At 41.2% G+C, this 22,064-nt stretch overlaps 1 protein-coding gene across 1 annotated transcript in view; it reads right to left on the reverse strand.

The window, feature by feature from the left end:
* LOC144769045 (protein-glutamine gamma-glutamyltransferase E-like) overlaps positions 1–22,064 on the reverse strand; it is a 305,940-nt gene that overhangs the window by 196,320 nt on the left and 87,556 nt on the right. The window contains exon 3 of the mRNA XM_078653040.1: positions 14,575–14,799. Coding sequence (XP_078509166.1) covers positions 14,575–14,799 — 225 coding nt within the window. The remainder of the gene's footprint in view (positions 1–14,574; positions 14,800–22,064) is intronic.

The following is a 22,064-nucleotide window of genomic DNA, read 5'->3' on the forward strand; positions in this document are numbered from 1 at the left end:
CCCGTAATCCACTGCTGATGATGTCACATATTACATCATTCATGACATGCTCAGTGACATCATCAGCAGAGGATTGCGGGTAACAGTATCCCTAGTTTATTCCCTATAGCTGTGTTTCTTTTAACATAACTGTCTGTTTCCTTCCCTTATACTTACTGTTCTTTTAAAAAAAAAATTTTTAGATCTGTCAGAAACAGTGAAAGTAATGAAATATAAAAGACTACGTAGAATATGAGCACTGTATGCAACAACTTTGACACTGACAGAAGCCTCACCTTCTCCATGCCTCCTACACAGTTCTACATGTACATCATAAATGCAAACAGAACAGAATTAATTATACATGTTAAATGGTTTATTTTTGCTGTTCTCAGAATGTATCAAATTTCACTAAAACAGTGACTTGAAGGTATTCATCATATAACAGCGGGGAAAAAAAAACACAATCAAAATGATTGTGTTTAAAAAACCCATACATTACAAATCAGAATTCAGAACTCCTTAAAGTTAACTTACTTTCCATGACGGCCAAGGATGTCCTATGAACAGCTTACACTCTGTTGTGCTGTTATTACTTTCAACCCGCCACTTTCTGAAAGAAAACCTCCATCGTTTTCAAAAACATGTTACATACAATAAATGACTTCTCGCTCTCTACCACACGATTCCACAAGGCCAAATCGTGTCAGAGCCATGTATAACTCTTGGATTTCTTGTAAGCCAATCCCGTCTTTTCGCATTTCCGCAACTTTCAGAATTAAAATGTTGAAGATCATTTACACAATCCTGGACTAGTAATATCTTCCCCTTCTTGCTCAATCATGTTCTACATTTCCTATCACACTGATACTGCTTACTATGAAGCAGACTTACACTACCTTTATGACTAGTACAATTATTTAATTCTCTACATCACTTTTAATCACAAAGCAATGTAAAACAGTAGACAGCATTGCAGACTTACATTCCCTCTACTCCATGTTTTGATTCGCTGCTTCAATTAGCTTATAAAAAGAAATAGTTTTTCTGAACTCATTCAAAGTGCAGTTATTTTTCCATGACGTCCAGTCTTATGGTTAGAAGTTATGTCTCTGTACTACACTTATCCTCAAGGCCAAATAGTGTAGGAGCCATAAGAACTTCTTGAAATTCCTCAGAGCACATCCCGAGATTCTTTCCCTAAAATTTTGGTTTTAAAAACACCAGGTAAGAGTTTTTAAGGTCATATGGCAATTTTTTTTTGAAAATTAAAACAGAATCATTGCAGAATGACCAGCCATTTCTACACTTTAAATAAGCTGTATAATGTCCTGATGTTATTGAAGGACCATCATGATATATAATTGCTACAGTTACAAAAGTCCTTCCTGATATTGACAACTGTGAAGCCACAAAATTTTTAATTAAAGTTGTCAATTTTGTTCCATCAGGCCTACATCGTTGGAACATTAAAATGACATACTGGCCATATGTTCGTATAAATAAAGTGGACATCATTTCAGATTTACATTGGCTACACTCCATGTTGTGATCAGCTGCTTTTACTAGCTTATTAAAAGAGACTGATTTACTGTCTGGCAAAGTTAAATATATAAATCTTTCTGAGTCTACACTAGTAGTAGCTGATACCCTACAGTTCTCGCAGTCATGCTGCCATTGATAAGAAAGCCCAAACAGGTGATCTACATCTACACCTTCATCATGCAATACATCAAGCATATACATTAAAAACTCCTGACAATCTTGCTGACTATTTTGAGAGAATTGTGTTTGGCCTGAACATCTGTCTAACAGATTTCGAATTTCAGACACACTTTCTATGTTTGTTCTATCAGTGCTACATTTCTCTAACACAGAATTTAACAAACTGCAAAATCTTTGATCCGAATTGACCACAATCTGTTCTTTTAAAGTTTCTAGAGAAAAGACAACATTAACCACTACATTAGCATAGCAGTTGACACCAGAACTGTTTTCAAATTGAAAACCAACAACATCTTCAACAGAATCCTTTTTGTTTCTGCTTATAATTTCAGGTTCATCAACTTTTCGTCTTTTTGCTACAACCTCCCCAGTATTGGTCACATTTCTTCGTTTCCGGCCTACCACACGTTTCTCAAACAAAGGATACTGAGGCAAATGTGGCGCATACTCTCTTCTCAACCTATTGTATTCCTTAACACAATCTAGATCCGCACAAATGTTTGTGACATCACACTCAATCAAGTACAATCCCGATAAAGTCCTAACTCGTGACAATGCCACATATGCCATACCCTCCTTGAACACAGAACTGCCAATATTCACCAATGCACAGTCTACACTTAAACCTTGCGATTTATGGATTGTCACCGCATATGCCAAGCAAACAGGAAACTGCTTACGACGAACATATAAGTCTTTTACAAGCAAAAATCTAGCAGAACAACGAGCAATTAGCTGTACTTCCTCAATGCCATCAAATTTAATTTTTAAAAATTCAATTCCATCTCTATTTCTGTATTTCACAAAATCAACAACATTACCCATTGATCCATTTACCAGACCTCTTTCAACATGTAAATTCCTTCTTAAAATTATACGGCAGTTCAAGCACACATTCAGAGTCTTTTCAAAACCCGCAGTTTTAGATATACTCTTCTCTAATGAATCCAATTTTGTTTTCAGATTCTCAGACAAAATAATTGTTGATCCCATATGCTCTACTCTGTCAATAGCTTCCAATTTCACAATCTCTTGCTTTTCTAAATGCAACATTTTGTTGTTGAATTTGGCACATTCTGCAAGAGTTGGCATCAAACATATTCCAGATTTTTTCTCAGTAACTTTCTGAAAAATATTCTCAGGCACAACATCTTCGTCTGGATATAAATTTGTCAGTAATCGTGCATGTAAAGCTTCTTTCCCATGCTCGGTCACTTTTCCAATTCTAACATCTTGTAGAATAGTCTTGTAAACTTCATCCTTTGCCTGACGCATATTTTCATGCAGTTCAGCATAATTGAAGTTTAACCATATATTGACGTTGCCAATACTCCCTAAGCACTTCCTGGTATCTTCATGCGTGAGCATTTTGAACACAGGTTGCCCTTTCACTGGTGTCAGCTGCAGAAGATCTCCAAAAACAATGATGTGTTTGCCACCAAATAACACATCATACTCTGTTTTGAGAACTTCTTGCATTCTCAAATGCACAAAGGCAAGCATAACATTGGAAACCATGCTTACTTCGTCAATGATAAGAAGTTTCATTTTCCTCAAGACTCTTGAAACTTCAAAACAAGCATCTCCAGATAGCTTGTGATATTCTAATTTGTTGTCATGCTCCACTGGCAGCATCAGTAAACGATGTAAAGTAATCCCTTTAATGTTATGTGCTGCCAGTCCAGTTGGAGCGGTGACAACACAAGACAGCGATGACTCTGTCCTTTCCTGCAAATAACATGAAATTGCTTTAATAAGGAAACTTTTTCCAGTTCCCGCTTCTCCACTCACGTACAGTCGGACAGGCTTCAACGACGTACATGAGCACTCTTTCTTATCATGACTTAATCCATGATCAATTTGCATGGTAAGTTCGTCATATATTTTCCTCTGCTCAACGTTGAGTTGTCTTTCCAACTCTTCTAAGTTAACCGCATCCTCCTGAGCATGTGCCATGGCTCTTTCCACTTCATTCATAGCAGTGGCAGCTTCATTTTCGATAAGAGGTCCTCCTAGTGGATCCTGACTCAATGAAGCAGAACTCTGACTGTCCTGAGAACTGTCTCTGGCAATCTCGGCTGCAATCGTTGCTTCCTGCTCAATTTCCACATTCAACATTTCTACATATTTGGGAAAAGCAGGACATTCTATGGTCTCCTTGGCAGCATTGAAAGAGCCTTCGTAACAGAGGAAATCTCCAAGCAGTTCCTCTTCTGCACGCCAAGGCTTAAAAAGTTGCAAAAGTGCTAAATAGAAAAACTCCTTTTTTTCAGGAGATTCGCCACTCAATTTTCGATGGTTTATCAAGTGGCATTTTCTTTGCTTGACCAGACATCCCTCACTTCCTATTACAGCATACACTCCTTTCTCAGTATCTTCTTTGATGTTCCTCTTGAATATGTAATTTTGCAGAACCTCATACAGACAAACATTCTCGAGGTGACTGCTTCGATTTGGATAATATGTATCCAACATGTTGCTCTTCAAAATGTCGGTACTGTTTGGCTCCTTTTCCGCCAAATACTCAATTTCCCGCACAGGTTTCAGAACTCGATTACGCGTTGCAGCAAGACCAACACTCGCCCAAACGATACTCCTGGACTTGGCATAGAGACTTGCTGAAGACAACCGGTCAGAACATTCGTAAGCTCCGATTTCTCGATGCGACAACATCTTCAGACTGAAACTGTACAACTTCTTGCTGAGGCTCTTTTCATGGGAAATGTCCTCCCACATATCCTTCAATTCTGTCTTCTCTTTTTTGGTGATGTAAGATGTCACATACCTAGCCACAGCCATACAGTTATCAGCCACAAACTGTATATCCATGTTAGCATTCCACATGGACAAAATCACCGGGTTGTAGTCGTTGATGTACTTAGACTCTTCGTTCCTCTTCAAATTGTATGTGTTTTTAGGTGATTTCTTCATCACATTATGTCGCAGCGAAGACATCAAACTGTTCACTCTTCCTTTAGAAATCACCGATCGTGGAAAGCCGAAACGACATTTGGTGTAGAACTTGTCTTTGTTCCGGAATTTACGACGACAGTACTTTCCACATCGATGGCTTTGGAAACGTAGAACTTTTTCTCTTAGGCTTTTTTTCTCCTTTGCGTTTGGAACAGCACACGTAGAATACTGTTCTATGAAACTCATCACTGAGTCGTCTGCATCCGTTCCAAATTTAGGTGCATCCTTGATCCACAGCAACATATGTATATGAGGAGCACCTCTTGCTTGGTACTCCTTCCTCCAGAAGAAATCCAACACCTCTCCAAGAGGTGGATTCTTCTTATTCATGATGAAAGACATCATACCTTCAAATCTATGATTGAAGTACCTACATACATTGACTGGATCCAAAGAGCACAGTTCTCCGGGTGTCTTGAATTCGATGTTTTCTACGTTAGCATTTGCCTCTCGTAGAAATTCAAGTAAGTCTTCCCAGCCATACTCAGCACAGCTCAAAGTGAGGAACCATGTGGGAGTTCCTAAGTTCCTCAGCATACATTTTAAATCACCATGACGACGGTACCAGTACTCATTAGTACCACGCTGACACGCCATGAGATTAATCAGGTGAGAATCCAAAATGCTGTCTTGGACATTGACTTTATCCATAAAGTCACTTGCCGAGATGTTTTGCATGTGTATACCACTTTTCAAGATGTGGTTCACTGCATATGACAGTCCAGACAGATCGCTTTCAAACAGGAGATGAAACAAATAAGGAATGCATTGTCGAAACCTAGGATCTCCTGCATACAATCGCAAAGTCCGGTATTCAGAAGCAGGAATTTGATGAGGTCGCTCATCATATCTTCCTCCCTGACCTGTTGGAAAAAGCTGTGGGAAACACCGAGCTTCCAAACTTTCCTCCCAAACACTAATGGGACTCCCTTTCGCTTGTTTCATTTGAAACAACTCAATAGCATTCCCCATGACTTCCTTGGAATGCAAAGGATGAACACTATAATGTTCATATATTTCTTCACTAGTACAGGGTTCTACTTTCTCAATTTGACCAGCACACAAATCGCTATCCTCTTCCTCACTTACTTCCTCTTCTGCAACATATACATTTTTATAGTATTTATTATATTTTTTCAAATACAATGTTGCCCTTTTGACTTTCCTAACATCTACTAAATCTTGCCATATTTTCTTATTCTTTGTCGGAACCCCATTAACTAAGATAACCAGAGGTTCCTCTTCCACTTTTTCTACTCCAATTGTGTTAATGTTTTTCTTCAAATCTAGAGGCAAATAAACAACTCTTCCCTTTAATCCTCTCTGTAAATCTGATGGAGGCAATTTCCCTGTCTTTGGCTCCATTCTTACAATAGCCTGAAAGGGATGGATACTTTGAATCAAAATAGATTCATAAGTATTTAAATCCTTCAATTCAGAAGGAATTTCAACCAATTCCAGATTATTATGAACTGCTCTAGCAGGCATCTGGTTTTGATTTAATTTGTTACAACAATAAGTACACACACGTTGATCCAATCCCAAATCAAAACAATTTTCTACCATCAAGTATGTTGTAAAATCCTTCCATTCACTATTATTTTCCCTTTCACTTTTTCCATATAAATCCACTAACTTAGTCTGATTCTTATAATAAGTGCGTCGACAACACACACAAGTGAAATTTGGCCTCTCACTTGATTTCACCTCAAACGTCGCAATTTCCCTCTGGAAATTATCTGTACTGGAAACCTGTACACTATCTTCCACATTACTCTCTTCTTCTTGGTCAATTTCAACATTCTCCTCTTTACTTCCAAAGTAACAAAACTCAATTTCTTCACATATATTTTTCACATCTATTTCAGAACCATGCAAAAGAGCAGCGCATAATTGTTTTAGCATAATTGCTGGACTCTTAGCATAATACAACATTCTAACTAATTTCCTCACTTTATTATGATGCACTGCTAGCATCCTGAAATGATGAAAAACACTCTGGCATACTCTCCTGGAAAGACAAGCCAGTGAATGACCATGCAAACCTATCACTTCTCTCACTCTGCAAGGATCTAATTCTTGCAACAACTTCATTTTCTGCTTCAAACTTTTCTTACTAAATGACCGTATAAAATCACAAAGCAAATTGATGGAATCCTGTCGTACACTGCAAATACTACTACACTTCCAGGTGTACACAGGACCCTTAGGACGTCTCCCTAAAACCTCATTACCTAACACCTCTTCTATCTCTGTTCTCACAAGTTTTTCTTTTTCAACTGGACAACCATCTTTCACTTCATAAGCTCGACCACTGGTGTCAACTGCATGCACCAAATCATTATCCTGGAAATAACTCTCCTCATTAAAAAATGCCTCAGAGCTTGAACTATGCATCCATTCTCCAGAAAAAACTTCACAAAAATTACTACGATTAACTATTCTCTTCCATCTACTATTTCTTTTGAAATCATAAATTACCTTGTTTAGCTTCCTAATTCTATTGATTGTCAAAATAAATAACTTACGTTTAATTTCAAAGGCCTGATCAATAACTTTCTCAACTATTTTTTTTCTCTTATAAAAAACCACTTTCTGCTGACCTTTCTTAATATTTTTTAACAAATTCCCAATTATCCTGTTGCGGAACATTCGTTTACGAATATCCCTAAACTGTTGTTTCCTTCTACTTTCATGCATAGAGTTATCTCTTACTCTAGCAGTAACATTTCTCATTGGCCTTTCCTTACCATTTGAATTCGGTCTCCTTTTCTGGAGTGAAACATTTTCTGTAGTAATATTTTTTTTACTAGACATATTTCTTATGACTGTTTTTCGACTCTTACCCGGTGCTTTCTTGGTGACTTGACAAATCTTTTTGTTAGAGGACTGCTGCAATATTCCATGCTCCTGCTGTCTTTGACGTTTTCCAGCCTTTCTTACTCTTTCTTTGCTAGGCATCCTAAAATCTTGAAATAATGTGCAGTTGAATCTGTGGTAAAATATAATAAAAAATGTTATTAACCACTATTACCCAACAGTAAATTAATAACAGTCATCAAAAACTTAACACACTACTTAAGTATATAATATACTGAAGCCTATCTTCAATTTTTCACTGAACAGGACTCATCTCTTCTTAACCTTGGATAAACCTCACCTACTCTGTGTCCCCTGCACATAATTAAATGTAAAGGGGCAGATTTATATTAACTAGCACATCCCCAGGGATGCACCAGTTAACGTGCACCGCTGCTCTGCCACCCACGGTGTGCCGCATTTACAATCAGATAGGACAAAGCTACATCAAAACCCTGCGCCTGCTTGAAGCAGGCATAGATCTTGACGCAGGTAGGCTGAAAGCTAAAGCAACAACTAAGTGTCGTGTGCAGAAGTTACAAAAAAGGAAAAATGGCGTTTAAACCAGTAATGAGACCATGCTAACGTAATACAGAGTAAAAATATCCAGGATCTACATCAGTTTGGGGTTCACGAACCTGGCAGGTACAAGGCACTGAGGCTTTCCACCGTGCATGTCTCATCCCAAAACATATGTTGTTTGTGAATGAAACAATTTCCCAGACCAAATGCTTTGGATTGGCTACTTCTAAAAAATTAAACACCCCTACTATCCCGGAGTTAGAGGAATACGATGGTTGGAGTAATTTTACTCGTTGTCTATTAAAGATTTACAGGCCCTACTCCGTAATTCTTCCTTTAACATTTCCAGTATAAATCCAAAAGGTTGACTGCTTTGGCAACGTGCCTTATCCACGGTTTAATAACGCTGCCTTTTGCTTTATATAAGTTTTCAAATTGTATGAAATATATACCAATAGGTCGTTATTAACCTTTAGGTAGTGGTTTTCTTCATCAAGTCTGGTCGCTTCCATACACATACAGATTTTCAAAGATGATCAAGAACTTTATCTGAATGGAGAGGAATGCACTGAGACGCCAGATCATTCACTAATGTGTAGGCACAGACAGTTACACGGTTCATGCAACAAACACCGACCAAATATGGCTTGCGTGTTGCAAGGCACGCCAGTTCCTGCTATCATCCCCACGTTCAAGTTCTTGGAAAATGGTAGTTATTTGATGCTCAATAATGAAGATTGTTCTGGGTTAATTAAAAGTATTCATTTTATCGTAACAGTAAATGAACGGGTTATTTGCTGCAGAAATGTTCTATTTCCTCCCACACATGAACATAGGGAGTTTTCAATCTGGCCACAAATACCAACCTTGGGAGCACATTTCAACAGCATGGCAAGAATAAGAGCTCTTTTGTCTCAGAGAGAGGTGGCCTTGAGTTCGGCCCGTGAAACTTTCGTGCTTCACATAGCGAACACCCGTACAGAGGTGCAGACCCTTTTAAATACAGATTCGACTTTGCATTTCAGCAAGATTACCCATTCATTTCCATGCAGCAGGAGGCCCATAGGAATGAAGGTGCAATTTGCGATTAGCAATTACCTCATCGCAAATTACGAATTTTTCCGACGGTGCAGGGGTATCTCAAGAACACCCTGCTGCACCCCTGAAAAAAAAATTTGGGGTCATATGGCGCACATAAATTTTGAAAACATTCCTTTACCTCAAAAACGATTTTCAACTCATAATTTGAAAACACTGCACATGGGGAAATGACTTAAAATGTCCTTAAGACACATAAAAGCATTTTTTGATTGCCTTTGCAGCATGTTTCAGTCACCTTTAACATGCCTATGTAACGGAAACATTCAAAATCTAAATTTGCCATGCACAGGTGGGAGCATATTTACAAGCAATTTGCTCCACAGACAAACTTCTTACATTGAAATGGGAAAGACTCTCAATTACCTTATAAAGAAGCAGACACCATTATGTCCTTCTCATCAATATTAAAACCATTGCTTTTTCTCAAAAACGATTTACAAGTCATAATTTGAAAACACTCCACAGCTCCTATGCACATAAAAGCCCTGTCAGTACTAATACTTCACATTTTCTCCAATTACAATTTCTCAAACAAACAAAATCTATTTGTGAAACACTTGAGACAAAGCAACATTTGAAAAACACAACTTTCTTCATAATTTTCTCCTTAAAGCACACTATTTTCTATCTAAATTAAAGAAATTTTTTCTCACCTTAGCAAGTACTTTGAGTTTCAAAACAGTCTCAGAAACACACCAATTTGTCTTCAGCAGAGCAAAAGGTATGCACTCCAGAGTCTGCAGCTATCAAAAGCACAGAAATGCTGTAATTCCTCACACAGATCTCTCATGTCACCCAATCAAAACTCTTCCCTCACTTTTTTTCAAAGCAAAACCCTTCCCCCCTCTGCCCCCTCTCTGCTTTTTCTGCATAGCAACCACCTCTTGCAAGACCTCTCACACAACAATGTTGCAATTGAACTCTGAACTCTCAGTGCACCTGCATATCCAAAGCATTCTTTCATTTAATGATTTTTTCTTCGCCACTCAAAATACATCTTTCAACGAACTCATCCATGCACACTAACTTTCTGTTTTCAGCAATCAAAATCCACCAATCACTCTTACTGCTTCATTAACACAGAAACTCCTCAGTTTTTTTCATTTTACACTCTCATTTTTTCAACTGCCATTTCATTGCCACACTTCATCTGACTGCAGGAGAACCTTCTCTCGCCATGTTTTCTGTCTGGATTGTTGGACATAGCTACATCTATTGGGCTCAAAGGTACGCTGAAAACAGGAATTTACCTAACCTCAATTTACAAGATGTGGAAATTAAGTGGTTTGGCCACAGAGGATTAAAATGTCACCAATTGATACCATTGGTGAAAACCTTTATGCATTTGCCAAAACCTGACCTGTTAATTGTGCACTGTGGAGGTAATGATTTGGGCACTTTGACTGGGGTAGGTCTGGAAATGCTTTTAAAGGACACCTTTGAGCAATTGATGGCACTTTTTCCTCAGACTGCCTTGGTATATTCAAATATATGCCAAAGACAGAAATGGAGGTGGTCGAACCAATTTTGTCCACAAATTGAGAAATCGAGGAAGCATGTAAACAAATCTGTTTCAGCTTACATGAGAGACCATGGAATGGGCTCCCTGTACAACAATAACTTGCGTTACTACATGCAAGATATCTACAGAGGAGATGGAGTTCACTTCTCAGATGAGGGCAACAGAGTTTTCACTCTGAATTTAAGAATGTGCATTGGTACCTACTTATAAGTACCTAAATGTACCATAAACCCAAAAGCTCTTCTCAGAGCTACCCTACATCTGATCACTCACAATTATTATTGTACTCTAACTTTTTTCACTAATTTTCAAGAAAGTACGCTCCCCAGAACGCTTCCCGGTTCGCGAACCGAGCGCACTCCACGCAAAAAAACTAAAAAAACGGTATATATTTTTTTGCCCTGCGAGAACCTTTCAAAGCCTCCACATCAAACCTAGGGGGTCAGGGACGATCTACTATGCCCCCTTATGGTCATTTGCCCCTTCGCTTTGGCCTCCTCTTGTCTCTCGATCCTACCGAGAGACAAGATGGCGGCCGCTACGGACTGTTTGGAATGTTTACAGACGCCGAAAAACCAATCAGCTTCGCAAACCTCCGTAACGCAAAAAGTACGCGAAGCGGAGCGCTGTTACAGATATATATCTTTTTTTGAACGTTAATTTCTCAAAATCCACTGGAGCACATATATTGAGACCTAGCAAAGGCACATCGGGCTACCAGTCCCTACAATTTTGCCAAGTTTCGCGCAAATCCATTCAGCCGTTCGATTATTATTATTATTTTTTTTTTTGCCCCGCGGGGCCCTTTTAAAACCTCCACATCAAACCTAGGGGGTCAGCGAGGATCTACTATTCCCCCTTATGGTCATTTGCCCCTTAGCTTTCGCCTCCTCTTGTCTCTCGATCCTACCGAGAGACAAGATGGCGGCCGCTACGGACTGTTTGGAATGTTGACAGACGCCGGAGAACCAATCAGCTTCGCTTCACAAAGCTCCGTTGCGCGAAAAGTCCGCGAACCAGACCGCTGCCTGGTCCGCGCTTACAGATATATATCTTTTTTTAAACGTTAATTTCTCAAAATCCACTGGAGCACATATATTGAGACCTACAAAAGGCACATCGGGCTACCAGTCCCTACAATTTTGCCAAGTTTCGTGCAAATCCATTCAGCCGTTCGGGCTAAAAGTGAGGCCAACCGCCCTATGGAAATTAACATGGGAAAAACGCGTTTTGGGACCCCCCTTTTTTCTCGGCCCCCCCTTGACGAACCCCCCCCAAATTTTCAAAGGCTGCTCAGAAACAAAATGTGCCATTTTCCTGAAAATTTCAGCCAATTCCGTCCACAAACGGCAAAGTTATTAGACATAGAATTTTCAAAAAACCCATAGAGAAAAAATCCTAACTATATATACCTACTGGCGACCGCCAGTAGGTAATATATATATATATATATATATATATATATATATATATATATATCTATATATATATATATATATATATATATATATATATATATATATATATCCTGGTTCATCAATATTCAAAATATATATATATATATGCACACACACAAACACACACACATGCACACATACACACTTAACATTATTCCATTGTAGCACAAAACAGGTATGTATTGATGATTAGAACAATGGAATGTTGAGAGCTCCATTGATCTAGCTCCAGGCTTATAATGGCTGATGTAAGTCTAGATCTCCAACTTTCCAATGTTTATCTTCATGTTTCTTCGTTTATGATTTAGAGCATTCTATCCTTAGCGGGTGGAATTTTCCAAATGCCTAATAGCCCTTTTGGCTCGGGCTATACTGGTTGTTAAAGCCCAGTGGCCGTGGGCCTATAACTTGGGTTCAGGGCCTTTAACAACTTAGGCAGTGGGTTAAAAGGCTATAATATTGAGAGATTGTTCAAACTTGAATATGTAAAATAAATTGCACAGGGATCAGGAAAACTAAGCATTCATTAATAATTAACGAGTGATGGAGCAAATGTGAACATGATCAATGCAACAAGTCTAAACATGTATTAAGGATTTATTAGTGTAGATATATATTTGAAATCACTGTCAAGGATTCTGAGTAATGTACGTATTTCGGCTCACATTCAAAATTTCTGAGTGATGATGCAATTATCAAGATGCAATGCTTTTCTTCTGTGTGATGGTGCAAATCATCTCTTCTTCTCTACTCTCCACCCCTTTCTTCCCCTCCTCTCTCCTCCCCTCTCCTCCTCTCCCCTCCCCTTTCCCCCTCCCATTCTTTTCCCTCTCCTTTCCTTCCCTTTCCTTCCCTCCCTTCCCTTCCCTACCTTCCCTTCCCCTCCCTTCCCCTTCCATCCTCTCTTCTCCCATTCCAACCCCTCCTCTCTTCTCTTCTCTTCTCTTCCCCTCTCCACCCAACCCCTTCCCTTCTTTTCTCTTTTCCCTTTCCCTTTGCCTTTCCTTTCCCTTTTCCTTCCCTTTCTTTCTCTCCCTTCTTCTCCCCATCTCTCCTCTCCTCTTCCCTTCCCTCGCCTCTTCTCCTCTTCCCATCCCTCATCTCATCTCATCTCTCTTCTCCTCTCCTCTCCTTCCCTCCTCTCCCCTCCCCCTATTGTCCCTTCCATTTTCATCCATTCCTCTCCTCTCCACTCTTCCCAGCCCTCCCTTCTCCTCTCCACTTCTCCCCACCCAAACAAACCCTCCCCTTCTTGTCTCTTTTCCTTTATCTCCTCCCCTGCCCTTGCCCTTCCTCTTCTCCTCTCTTCTCCTTCAAACCCCTCCCATCCCGTCCCCTCCACTCCCCTCCCATCTTCTCTTCTCTTCTCTTCTCTTCTCTTCTCTTCTCTCCAAGACTTCTTACTGATGGTGCAAATCTGGACCAGTACTTCTGATTTCTCATTGCACTTGCCCATGAATCCATCTATGCACTCTAATGCAAATTAATTAGCCGTCAATTAGTCACTCACTAGATGAACGTTCTAAGCGGTCATTGGATCAGTAAAACCTTACATGTTTCCCTTATTTACTCACTCAAACACACAGACATACACATTGACACAACACACACACAGAAACTCACCAATCCATAAAGAAGTAGGGGCATATTACCAAGCAATAGCAATAATTATCGCTATTGCTTGGTTAGAGACAAAATTTTACCACTGAGCTGCGGCGATTTTTATCGCAGGTAAACTTTGGTATTACCAAGGTTTATCGCAAATGCGATAAAAAACGGCCGCAATGCATGGATATCGCTGAAAAGTCAGCGATATTCATGCATTACCGAGCTAATGCTCTTAGCCATGTTATCCACCTCCCATTGGATAACATGGCGAAGAACTGCTCAGGGCAGGTGTTAGCTTTTGGAGATATTCGCGCTTAGCGCGAATATCTCCAAAAGTTGGTAATAGGAGATAGCCATGTTAGCGACTGTTTCCAGTCGCTAACATCTTGGCACGCCCACTTTGCATGTCATTAGTGATAAATATCACTGACATGCAAAGTGGGGCCCAAGATAGTCGCTATCTCCTACTAGCTGTCACTAACTGGTGTTAGCGACAGCTAGGTAATAGGGAGATAATTTTATCTCCGCTTTCTTGGCTTTTAAAGCTAAAAAAGCGGAGATAAACCCCCTTGATAATATGCCCCTACATTCTTTAAAAAAAACATACTGATTGGCCTCAACGTGCTTGTTTTTCGAGCATTGGATTTAATCAAATGCAGCAAGAGCAAATTTAATTGGAAAAGTATTCTGCTTGTTTTAGTGGTTCTGACTGAGGCCAAAACCACAGTGACATCTCCCTTATTATAGCAGTGCACTTTCATCATTTAGAGACTAAATGAATTATTGTAAGCTTAGGCCAGATAAATAGCAGTCAGTAGTTTTTCTTACCAGTTGCCCATGGATTGAAAAGCAGAGAGAAGTTCCCTATTTCAAAGGTGTTCCCTCCTACTTTCAATATCAGTGTGTAGCACCCAATGATGGCGTTTGAAGGAGTATGGATGGTAACAGTCTTCTTATCTGTAGACCCGCCAGGTAGTATGTTAGCACTCCAGGCTTCTTCGCTCTCGGAGGTGGGAGCAGAGATTTTAATCTCTTGAGTTTGTAGAATTTTGTCTGAAAATTCAAGAAGTACACATTATTTCTCATCCAGACCTGGATTCAAAATATGTCCTCTAGGTCATTCTGTGTCATTATATAGGCCTGTCACTTTTCAAGAGCTTTCCACATTCATCACATTAACACATAACAACAGTATAAATAAATGCATTGGAAACACTTAAATTAAGTGTTGTTAGTAGTGTTAATACTTAGTTCAAAATACAGGCTAAAAATACGTGAAGTCGAAACATTAAGGTACCATCGGGATACAGAGCCATGGTGCATACAACACTGCAGATATCAGGTGTGTTACACTTCCTTCACTCTCAAGAATATGAGGACTTTGGAAGACTGGCATAGTTTTTTAAACACGTTTTATTGCTTTATTTCAATAACAAGCGCTGCCACAGGAGCAACTTCAAGAAAAGAGTTGTAGTATATATTTCAGTAAGTACAGTTTACAGCATGTAAATGAGTACGGGCAGTCTTAGAGTTGTAAAATACATACTGAGGCTGTTGTATTTTCCTCTCCAGTTTACCAGTCATTCCAAGCCATTCTTGCATGTCCTCCTGCAATCTGCCATCATTATGAACCATTTTCATCCTAATATCCTCGGCTATTATCCACTCACGTGTGTGTGTTTTTTCACAGTGCAATTTAGGGATCCTGGGGAAGGTTTACAAGCCCAATGCGCCGCCGAAGCATCACGTTGCGTGACGCACCTGTGGCGCATCCTGCTAAGGGATATTTTCAAGCACAGGTAAAGTCACCCTGCGTGACTTGTAAATATCGCCCCTGTTCACGCAACACATTGCGTTTTAGGGGTGGGACATGGATGTTGCTGTGGGTGTCCGCACGCAACACCCATGTCTACTGAGGCATTTCCAGATTTACAAGAAATAGTAAACCTGGAAATGCGTCAGTTTGCTGCGCCACCATAGGCATGGCGTAGCCAAGCAAAATGAAGAGAAATTTTTTAATTTCTCCTCGTTTTTTCCTCTTTCAATGTGTGCTGCCCCTTCCTTCACAAAAGCAATCTCCCCAGGGCGCAGGCATCCTTGCATCATGGTGCAAGGGTGCCGGCGCATGGCAGCTGTTTCTGTGCCAGCACAGGGGAGAGCACAGGAATGCAGCATATCATTGTAGATATGTCGCATTCCTGTGCTCTGAAAGTGCTGCAAGGAGTTGCGGTGCCGCGCTGCAGCACTTTCTTGTAGATCTGCGCCCCTGTGTCTGCAGATACTGGTTGTATGATGGAACCACGCATGCCTACAAAATACAGTCTGAACTAAGCCTGAGTCTTTATCATGCATACCTTTACAATTAATTTCATTGTAAAATCATGATAACTAAAGGAATATGCATGGTAAATTTCAGACCCCAGACCCCTGCCATGTGGCCTAACACTTGATACATGTGAGAAACAAAATGGGAGAGAAAGGGTATTTATTTTTATGTAGGGAGGATACTCCTGGTCCCCTTGATCAATTTCAAACAACAAATGGAGGAGTACCCCCAGGAGGCTTCTCAGTGCCTCATTCTAGAGAATATCAAGGGGCACACGGTGCCTAGAAATAGAGGACAAATGTTATCCTTTGTTAGAAGACCCCTCACTCACCAACCTAGTTGGTGACATGCTTCATCATCGGGATCCCACCCGGACAGCCGAGTGCCATCAGGGTGTGCTGCGACACCTGACTACAGTGGAGCGGGTTTTGATTTTATATGTGAAAGTGAAGGATTGAAAGTAAATATTAAAAATTGTCCAATAGACTACTCACTAGTAGAACTTTATTCTGGAGTGATTGGACAACAGATAAAATATATAAGTGGGACACCTTTGCCTGATTAGGTAGGCTGATGGTGTCGAGAGTAGTGTTGTGAATTAAAAATTTTGGTCTACATGTTTCAACCGTTATGCAAATGTAAGGTTTTCTTCAGGACCAGTGGTGGTAGCCCGGGTGGTGTACACACGCTAAGGTGTACCTTGCCCTTGACTACGTGAAAAAACACAAGACCACAAATCCGTGCTTGTTAAAAAGCACTAGTTCCTCTCCAGAGTTCTTAGAAAAAAACCTGCTAAGACAAAAGAAGGGGGGGCGACAAACACACAATACATAAACATTAAACACAAAGTGTGCTTGAGGTGCTCTTAATGAGTGACATCCAACCAAAATGTGAGAATATCGTGAATGTTATTGGATGACTCGTTCATTAGTCATATCAAAGTGCCCAAAAGATGGCACTACTAGGCCTTAGATTGAGCCTGTAAATGTATTTAATACAACCCACTGAATAAAGTGTTTGTCTGCATTCATGGCCCACTCCTTCGATTTAAAAGCAAGTGAACAATCTCAGTTTCACACAGACATAGTATAAGTGGGTGTCAGGTGCTCACAAAGAAAGTGAGCAAAGCGTAAGTTGGCCAACTACCAGACGTATGTGATTTCGTGATTAATCTTTTTGCAAAACCAGCATTCTAACATACACACGGCAACCAACGTGCTACCAGCCATAAACAATCACGCACGCGGTGTGGAAAGTTTAGCGCTTACTCGAAGAGCTTAGTGAGCAAGCTTCATGGGCGTCCGGGTGGCTGCAAGAAATCCATGCCACAATCTGGGAAATAAAAGAGGGGGCAGGGTGGGGGAGGGGGGGGGTTAGGGTTAGACTGACTCCTGTAATCGTCGGCTTTGCCATAGAGATGGCATCCCCAGTGAAAAGACTTACTTGTGAAGAAATTCTAGAAGGCAGAATCGCCTAACGTTTAGCCTCCTCGGTGCCCCGTAGATACAAACTGCGGACTCCGGCGAGCTTTAGAAGGAAACCAAACTTCCTTGTTAGTCGGGGGCGTGGATACATGAAATCACGTGATTTACGTGAGGTCAAAGGGTAGAGACGCGGCCAATGTGGTTAACGTATTGTCGTCGTGTTGCCTCTTTGAATGTGTCAATAAAGATCTGTTCAGCTTAATGAACAAAGTTCAAAATAAAACACATGTATCGCTCGACTTGGGACATCAGGGATAACATGGGAAAAGTGTGGGAGGGGGACCCTGGTGTTCAACCGGAGTTACATTGGTGGGTAGCTAAAGAGACTTTTGTGTGTGTTTTTAGGGGATGTGCAAAAAAATTGTTGTGCTATCCCAATTCACCCAACTATGTCCTGGAGCATTACTTCTTGTCACGAGAGTGTATGGGAGGAGCGTAGGGCGGTCCGGGGGGGGAAGAGAAGAGGGTGCAAAGTAGCACGTGAGTCTGGACCAATAGGTCACACAAATTGACTCATTTACACAGGTAGGCTCAGTGAACCATGTATTCCATTTGAGATGGTAATCATTCGTCACAGATTCACTAATATTCGTTATCTTAAGGTGTGAAACAAAACAAAATTGGATAAATAGCTATTATGGAACGCCTCAATCTCCCAAGCAGGCTAACAGTCTTATGTAATGCATTAGCAATAGTACTAGATCCTGTTCAGATTCATGACAGTTCTTCTTCATTAGCACTTCGTATAGTACATGCCTGGCTATTTGGGGAGGACAATGTTCCACGATATATTATCATTTAGACCGGTTTTGTGCATAGACAGTCTATAAATCCATTGCTGTTCTTTTTCAAAAAGTCATTGTTGCAGTCTGTCTCCTGAGTTAATTTGCTCAATGATAGTCCATTTCATGTAATTTGGAGTATGATTCTCTGTGAGGTAATGTTCAGTGAGTTTGGTCATGGATTTTTTGCACCTGATGCTGCTCCGATGCTCACATATTCGCTGTTTGACTTTTCTACTGGTCATTCCTATATACTGTAGGTTACAAGGACAGACAATTCTGTACACCACATTAGTACTGTTGCAGTTCGTATGTGATCGTAAGGTCCATACTTTCCCTGGTTCTAAGGAAAGTGTTTTTGTATTCTCCGTAAGGTGGCACACACTGCAATTTCTGCATTTATAATGGCCTGTGATGTTGGGAAAGCCCCAGGCATTCAGTACTGTGGAGGGTTTCTCGCATGTCTCCTTTGGTCTTGTGTTGACAATGCAGTCTTTTATACTCCTTGTTTTTGTTAATGAAAAAAGTGGCTTCTACCACTTTAGATTGCCTGTATTCAACATAGGCCAATGTTTGTTGATGGATTCGGTAACCAAATTAGATGCTGTGCTATATGTGGTAACACTTGATACCCCAGCCCTGTAATCCCCCCTGCCCCAGCCCTTAAAATGACACTGACTCCTTACCCTGAGTCCTAAAACTAAGCCCCCATAACTACACTGACCCCCCTGCCCGGAGCCCTAAAACCCTGCACACTGCAAAGCAAAGAAATCTTCCCTGACCTCCATGCCCTGAACCATAAAATCCTGCTCCCTGTAAAAAAAACGACCTCAACCTAACTAAATGCCATGAGGCCCAAAATTGCCCCACCCATGAAAACTGCCCCTTCCCCTCTCCCCTTAGCCCTAAATCCCAGCCTCGCCTTTAAAACTACCCAACCCCCCACCCTGAGCCCTGAAACTCTGCCCCTGCCAAAAACTACTCTTATCCCCCACCCTGAAATCTAAAACCGACCCGTCCTGCCCTTCAAACCACCCCTAACCCCATAAGCCCTAAAACCGACCCTTCTTGCTTTTAAAACTACCCCATCTCTCCCTCTGCCCTGCAGCCTAAAATGTTGCCGCTGCCCAAAAAACTACCCTGACCCCAGCCCCCCCCCGAGCCCTAAAACTGACCCCACCTCTAAAAACGACCCACCCCAAACCCGGTTCCTGTTCCTCTCCCTGCCCATCTAGACTGCTATCTGCCTTAACCACGCATATGCCTGATTTAAGGCAGATGTGTTGTTTAGGCAAGCACTGTTCCTCTTTTGTGGAAATGGCACATGCGGCTCAGCCTGTGTAGTAAAGGCTGTTTCCCCCAGTCACTGTATAATTTTTTGTTTTGCTAACAATAATGTTAATGCCAGAAATCTATAATGATTGTTGCTATTTTTAGGTTTTGGATGGAATCCTAATATGTAATGTGTCAAGGAGCAAGCCACCCTCACTGTCAGCACCCTTGTCAAAGCAATTATCACTTATTTCAAGTAGTCGCTGAACATCTGACAAACCAAACCATGTGGAGGAAATCCGCTTTTTCCTGTGTTCAGTGTGAGCCAGCAGCGTCCCTTCCTTAAGGGGGAGGGGCCATGAACCCACACCTTTTGGATAGGAAGAGTGTCTGTCAGGCTGAGCAAATGTCAGCTTGACAGACCGTCTTTATTTTCAGGTAAAGCAGCCAGGAGCTAAACATGCACTGAATGTACAGGCTCCTGGCTGCCTACCCTGAGCTTTTCTGTGCTGAGGATTTCACAGCTCCAGTGGACATGACCTCCTCAGCTCCGCAAAGGTACTGAAGCCCCTCCCCCTCGTGATGAGGGAGAGCGTCAGTGACAGCCTCGTACCTGGGCGCTTTAGTTTTAAGCACTCAAGTGCCCAGGGTCGAGTGCCTATCACTGACACCTTGTCACAGAGTGTGTGGGGTCAGTCAGCAGTCTCTCTAACTCTGTCCTACTCTGTGATGAGGTAGGGACTGCTGCCTCTCCTCATTGGCTGACCTAACTTCAGCCAATGAGGGAACGCAGCAGTCCCAACCCTCCTGTCACCTCCGAGGCTTCCCTCCCTGAGATATGCAGCAGATAACTCTTGTCTTTTATTGACGGGTGCGTGTGTGTATGCATGAATGTATGTTTATTTGTGTGCAAGTTTTATGAAAGGGTGAAAATGTCTGAAAGTGAATGCATTGGTGTGAGTGTGCATGTGTGTATGCAGCCTTTGCCCTCCTCTCTCTTGTTGTTACTGTCGCCACTAGTGTGGGAGTTCTAAAAATCGTGTTGAAACTACCTTGTGTGATGTTTTTGGGTTAAGATATGTTGTATCTTCATTTGGTTATGGGAACCATGCTTTTCTAGACACCCTGTTCTGAACTATCAGTATTCTAGTCCAATCAGTTTCTTTCAATTGTGTGTCATGGTTCCAATGTGGTATCGGTAATAGCTAGTTGCCAAGGGAGCAGTTGTCATGGGATAGAATGTTCTGGAATGGTGGGGTTTTGGGAGAGATCTGGACTAGAGGAAGATGTTGCTGCTTGCTCTCCAATAAAACTGAAACATTTACTAAGAACAGTATTGCATGGTTGTCCTAAGAGCATCAAAAGAAATGGTCACCTAAGGCTGTGGAAGTCGACCTAGAGGAATTATTGAAAACATATAAGAAGTATTACTACAGAAAGCATGGCGTGAAAGAGGTTGGCCTGAGATGTGGTAACTGGGTACGTGTGAAGTTGGACAAGGAAGCTAAAAACAGGAAGATGTGTGATATCTGGAGATCTGGACTGGAGCAAAGTGTTACTGCTTGCTCTCTAATAAACCTGGGGCCTCATTTATGATGTTTTGCCGTAGGAAGGCGCAGCAGGCCTTCCTGCTGCGCTTCCCTATGGCAAAAGAAAAGGGCAGGAATGCGCCGAATCTATAAGATACGGCGCATTCCTGTCCTTTTTTCTTGCGCTGTCGCACAATGGGCTGCCTGCGCCAACGCAGGCACCTTTGCACAACGGTGCAAGGGTGCCAGCATCAGGGGGATGATTATTTTTGTACAGGAAGGGAAACCTTTTTGTACAAAAATAATCACTAGAGGCTTTCCTCTTTCTATGCGTGCTGCAAAATGCAGCACACATAGAAAAAGGAAAAACGAGGAGAAACAAAGACACTTCTCCCCGTTGCCCCTTCCTTACGACTTCCCTGGGGAGGCATAATCTTTTGTCACTGCCTAAGATATTCGATTTCTCATAAATCTGGGGCAGTGTCAAAAGGCCATGGTTGTTGCTGGGAATGGCCCCAGCAACACCCATTGCACGCCCCTTCAACGCAGAACACTGCGATAAAGGGACTGATATTTATCAGGCAGCATTAAGACAAAAAAAGTGGCTTAGTGCTGCCTGATAAATATCACGCAGGCTTCTGCGCCACGGAACGTCACAAAAAGTGACGTTCTGATGGCGCAAGAACTTAACATAATCACCCCAAAATCTTTACATTTTGGCGGAAGAGGTATTGCTCTATCAGATTGAGTGGTGGTAGATGTTATCATAGCCTTCACAAAATCACCACAAGGCTTTCTTTTTACCTCAGAGGTTCCACAGGATCAAAATTGCCCTACTTTCGTAAGATGTATGTTCTGCGTCACTGTGTATAACTTTTCAACTAAGTTGAGTGATTGAAGAATTTGGTATTTCAGCAAATTAACA

The sequence above is a fragment of the Lissotriton helveticus genome, chromosome 7 (assembly GCF_964261635.1).
Source record: "Lissotriton helveticus chromosome 7, aLisHel1.1, whole genome shotgun sequence".
In the NCBI taxonomy this organism is placed as follows: Eukaryota; Metazoa; Chordata; class Amphibia; order Caudata; family Salamandridae; genus Lissotriton; species Lissotriton helveticus.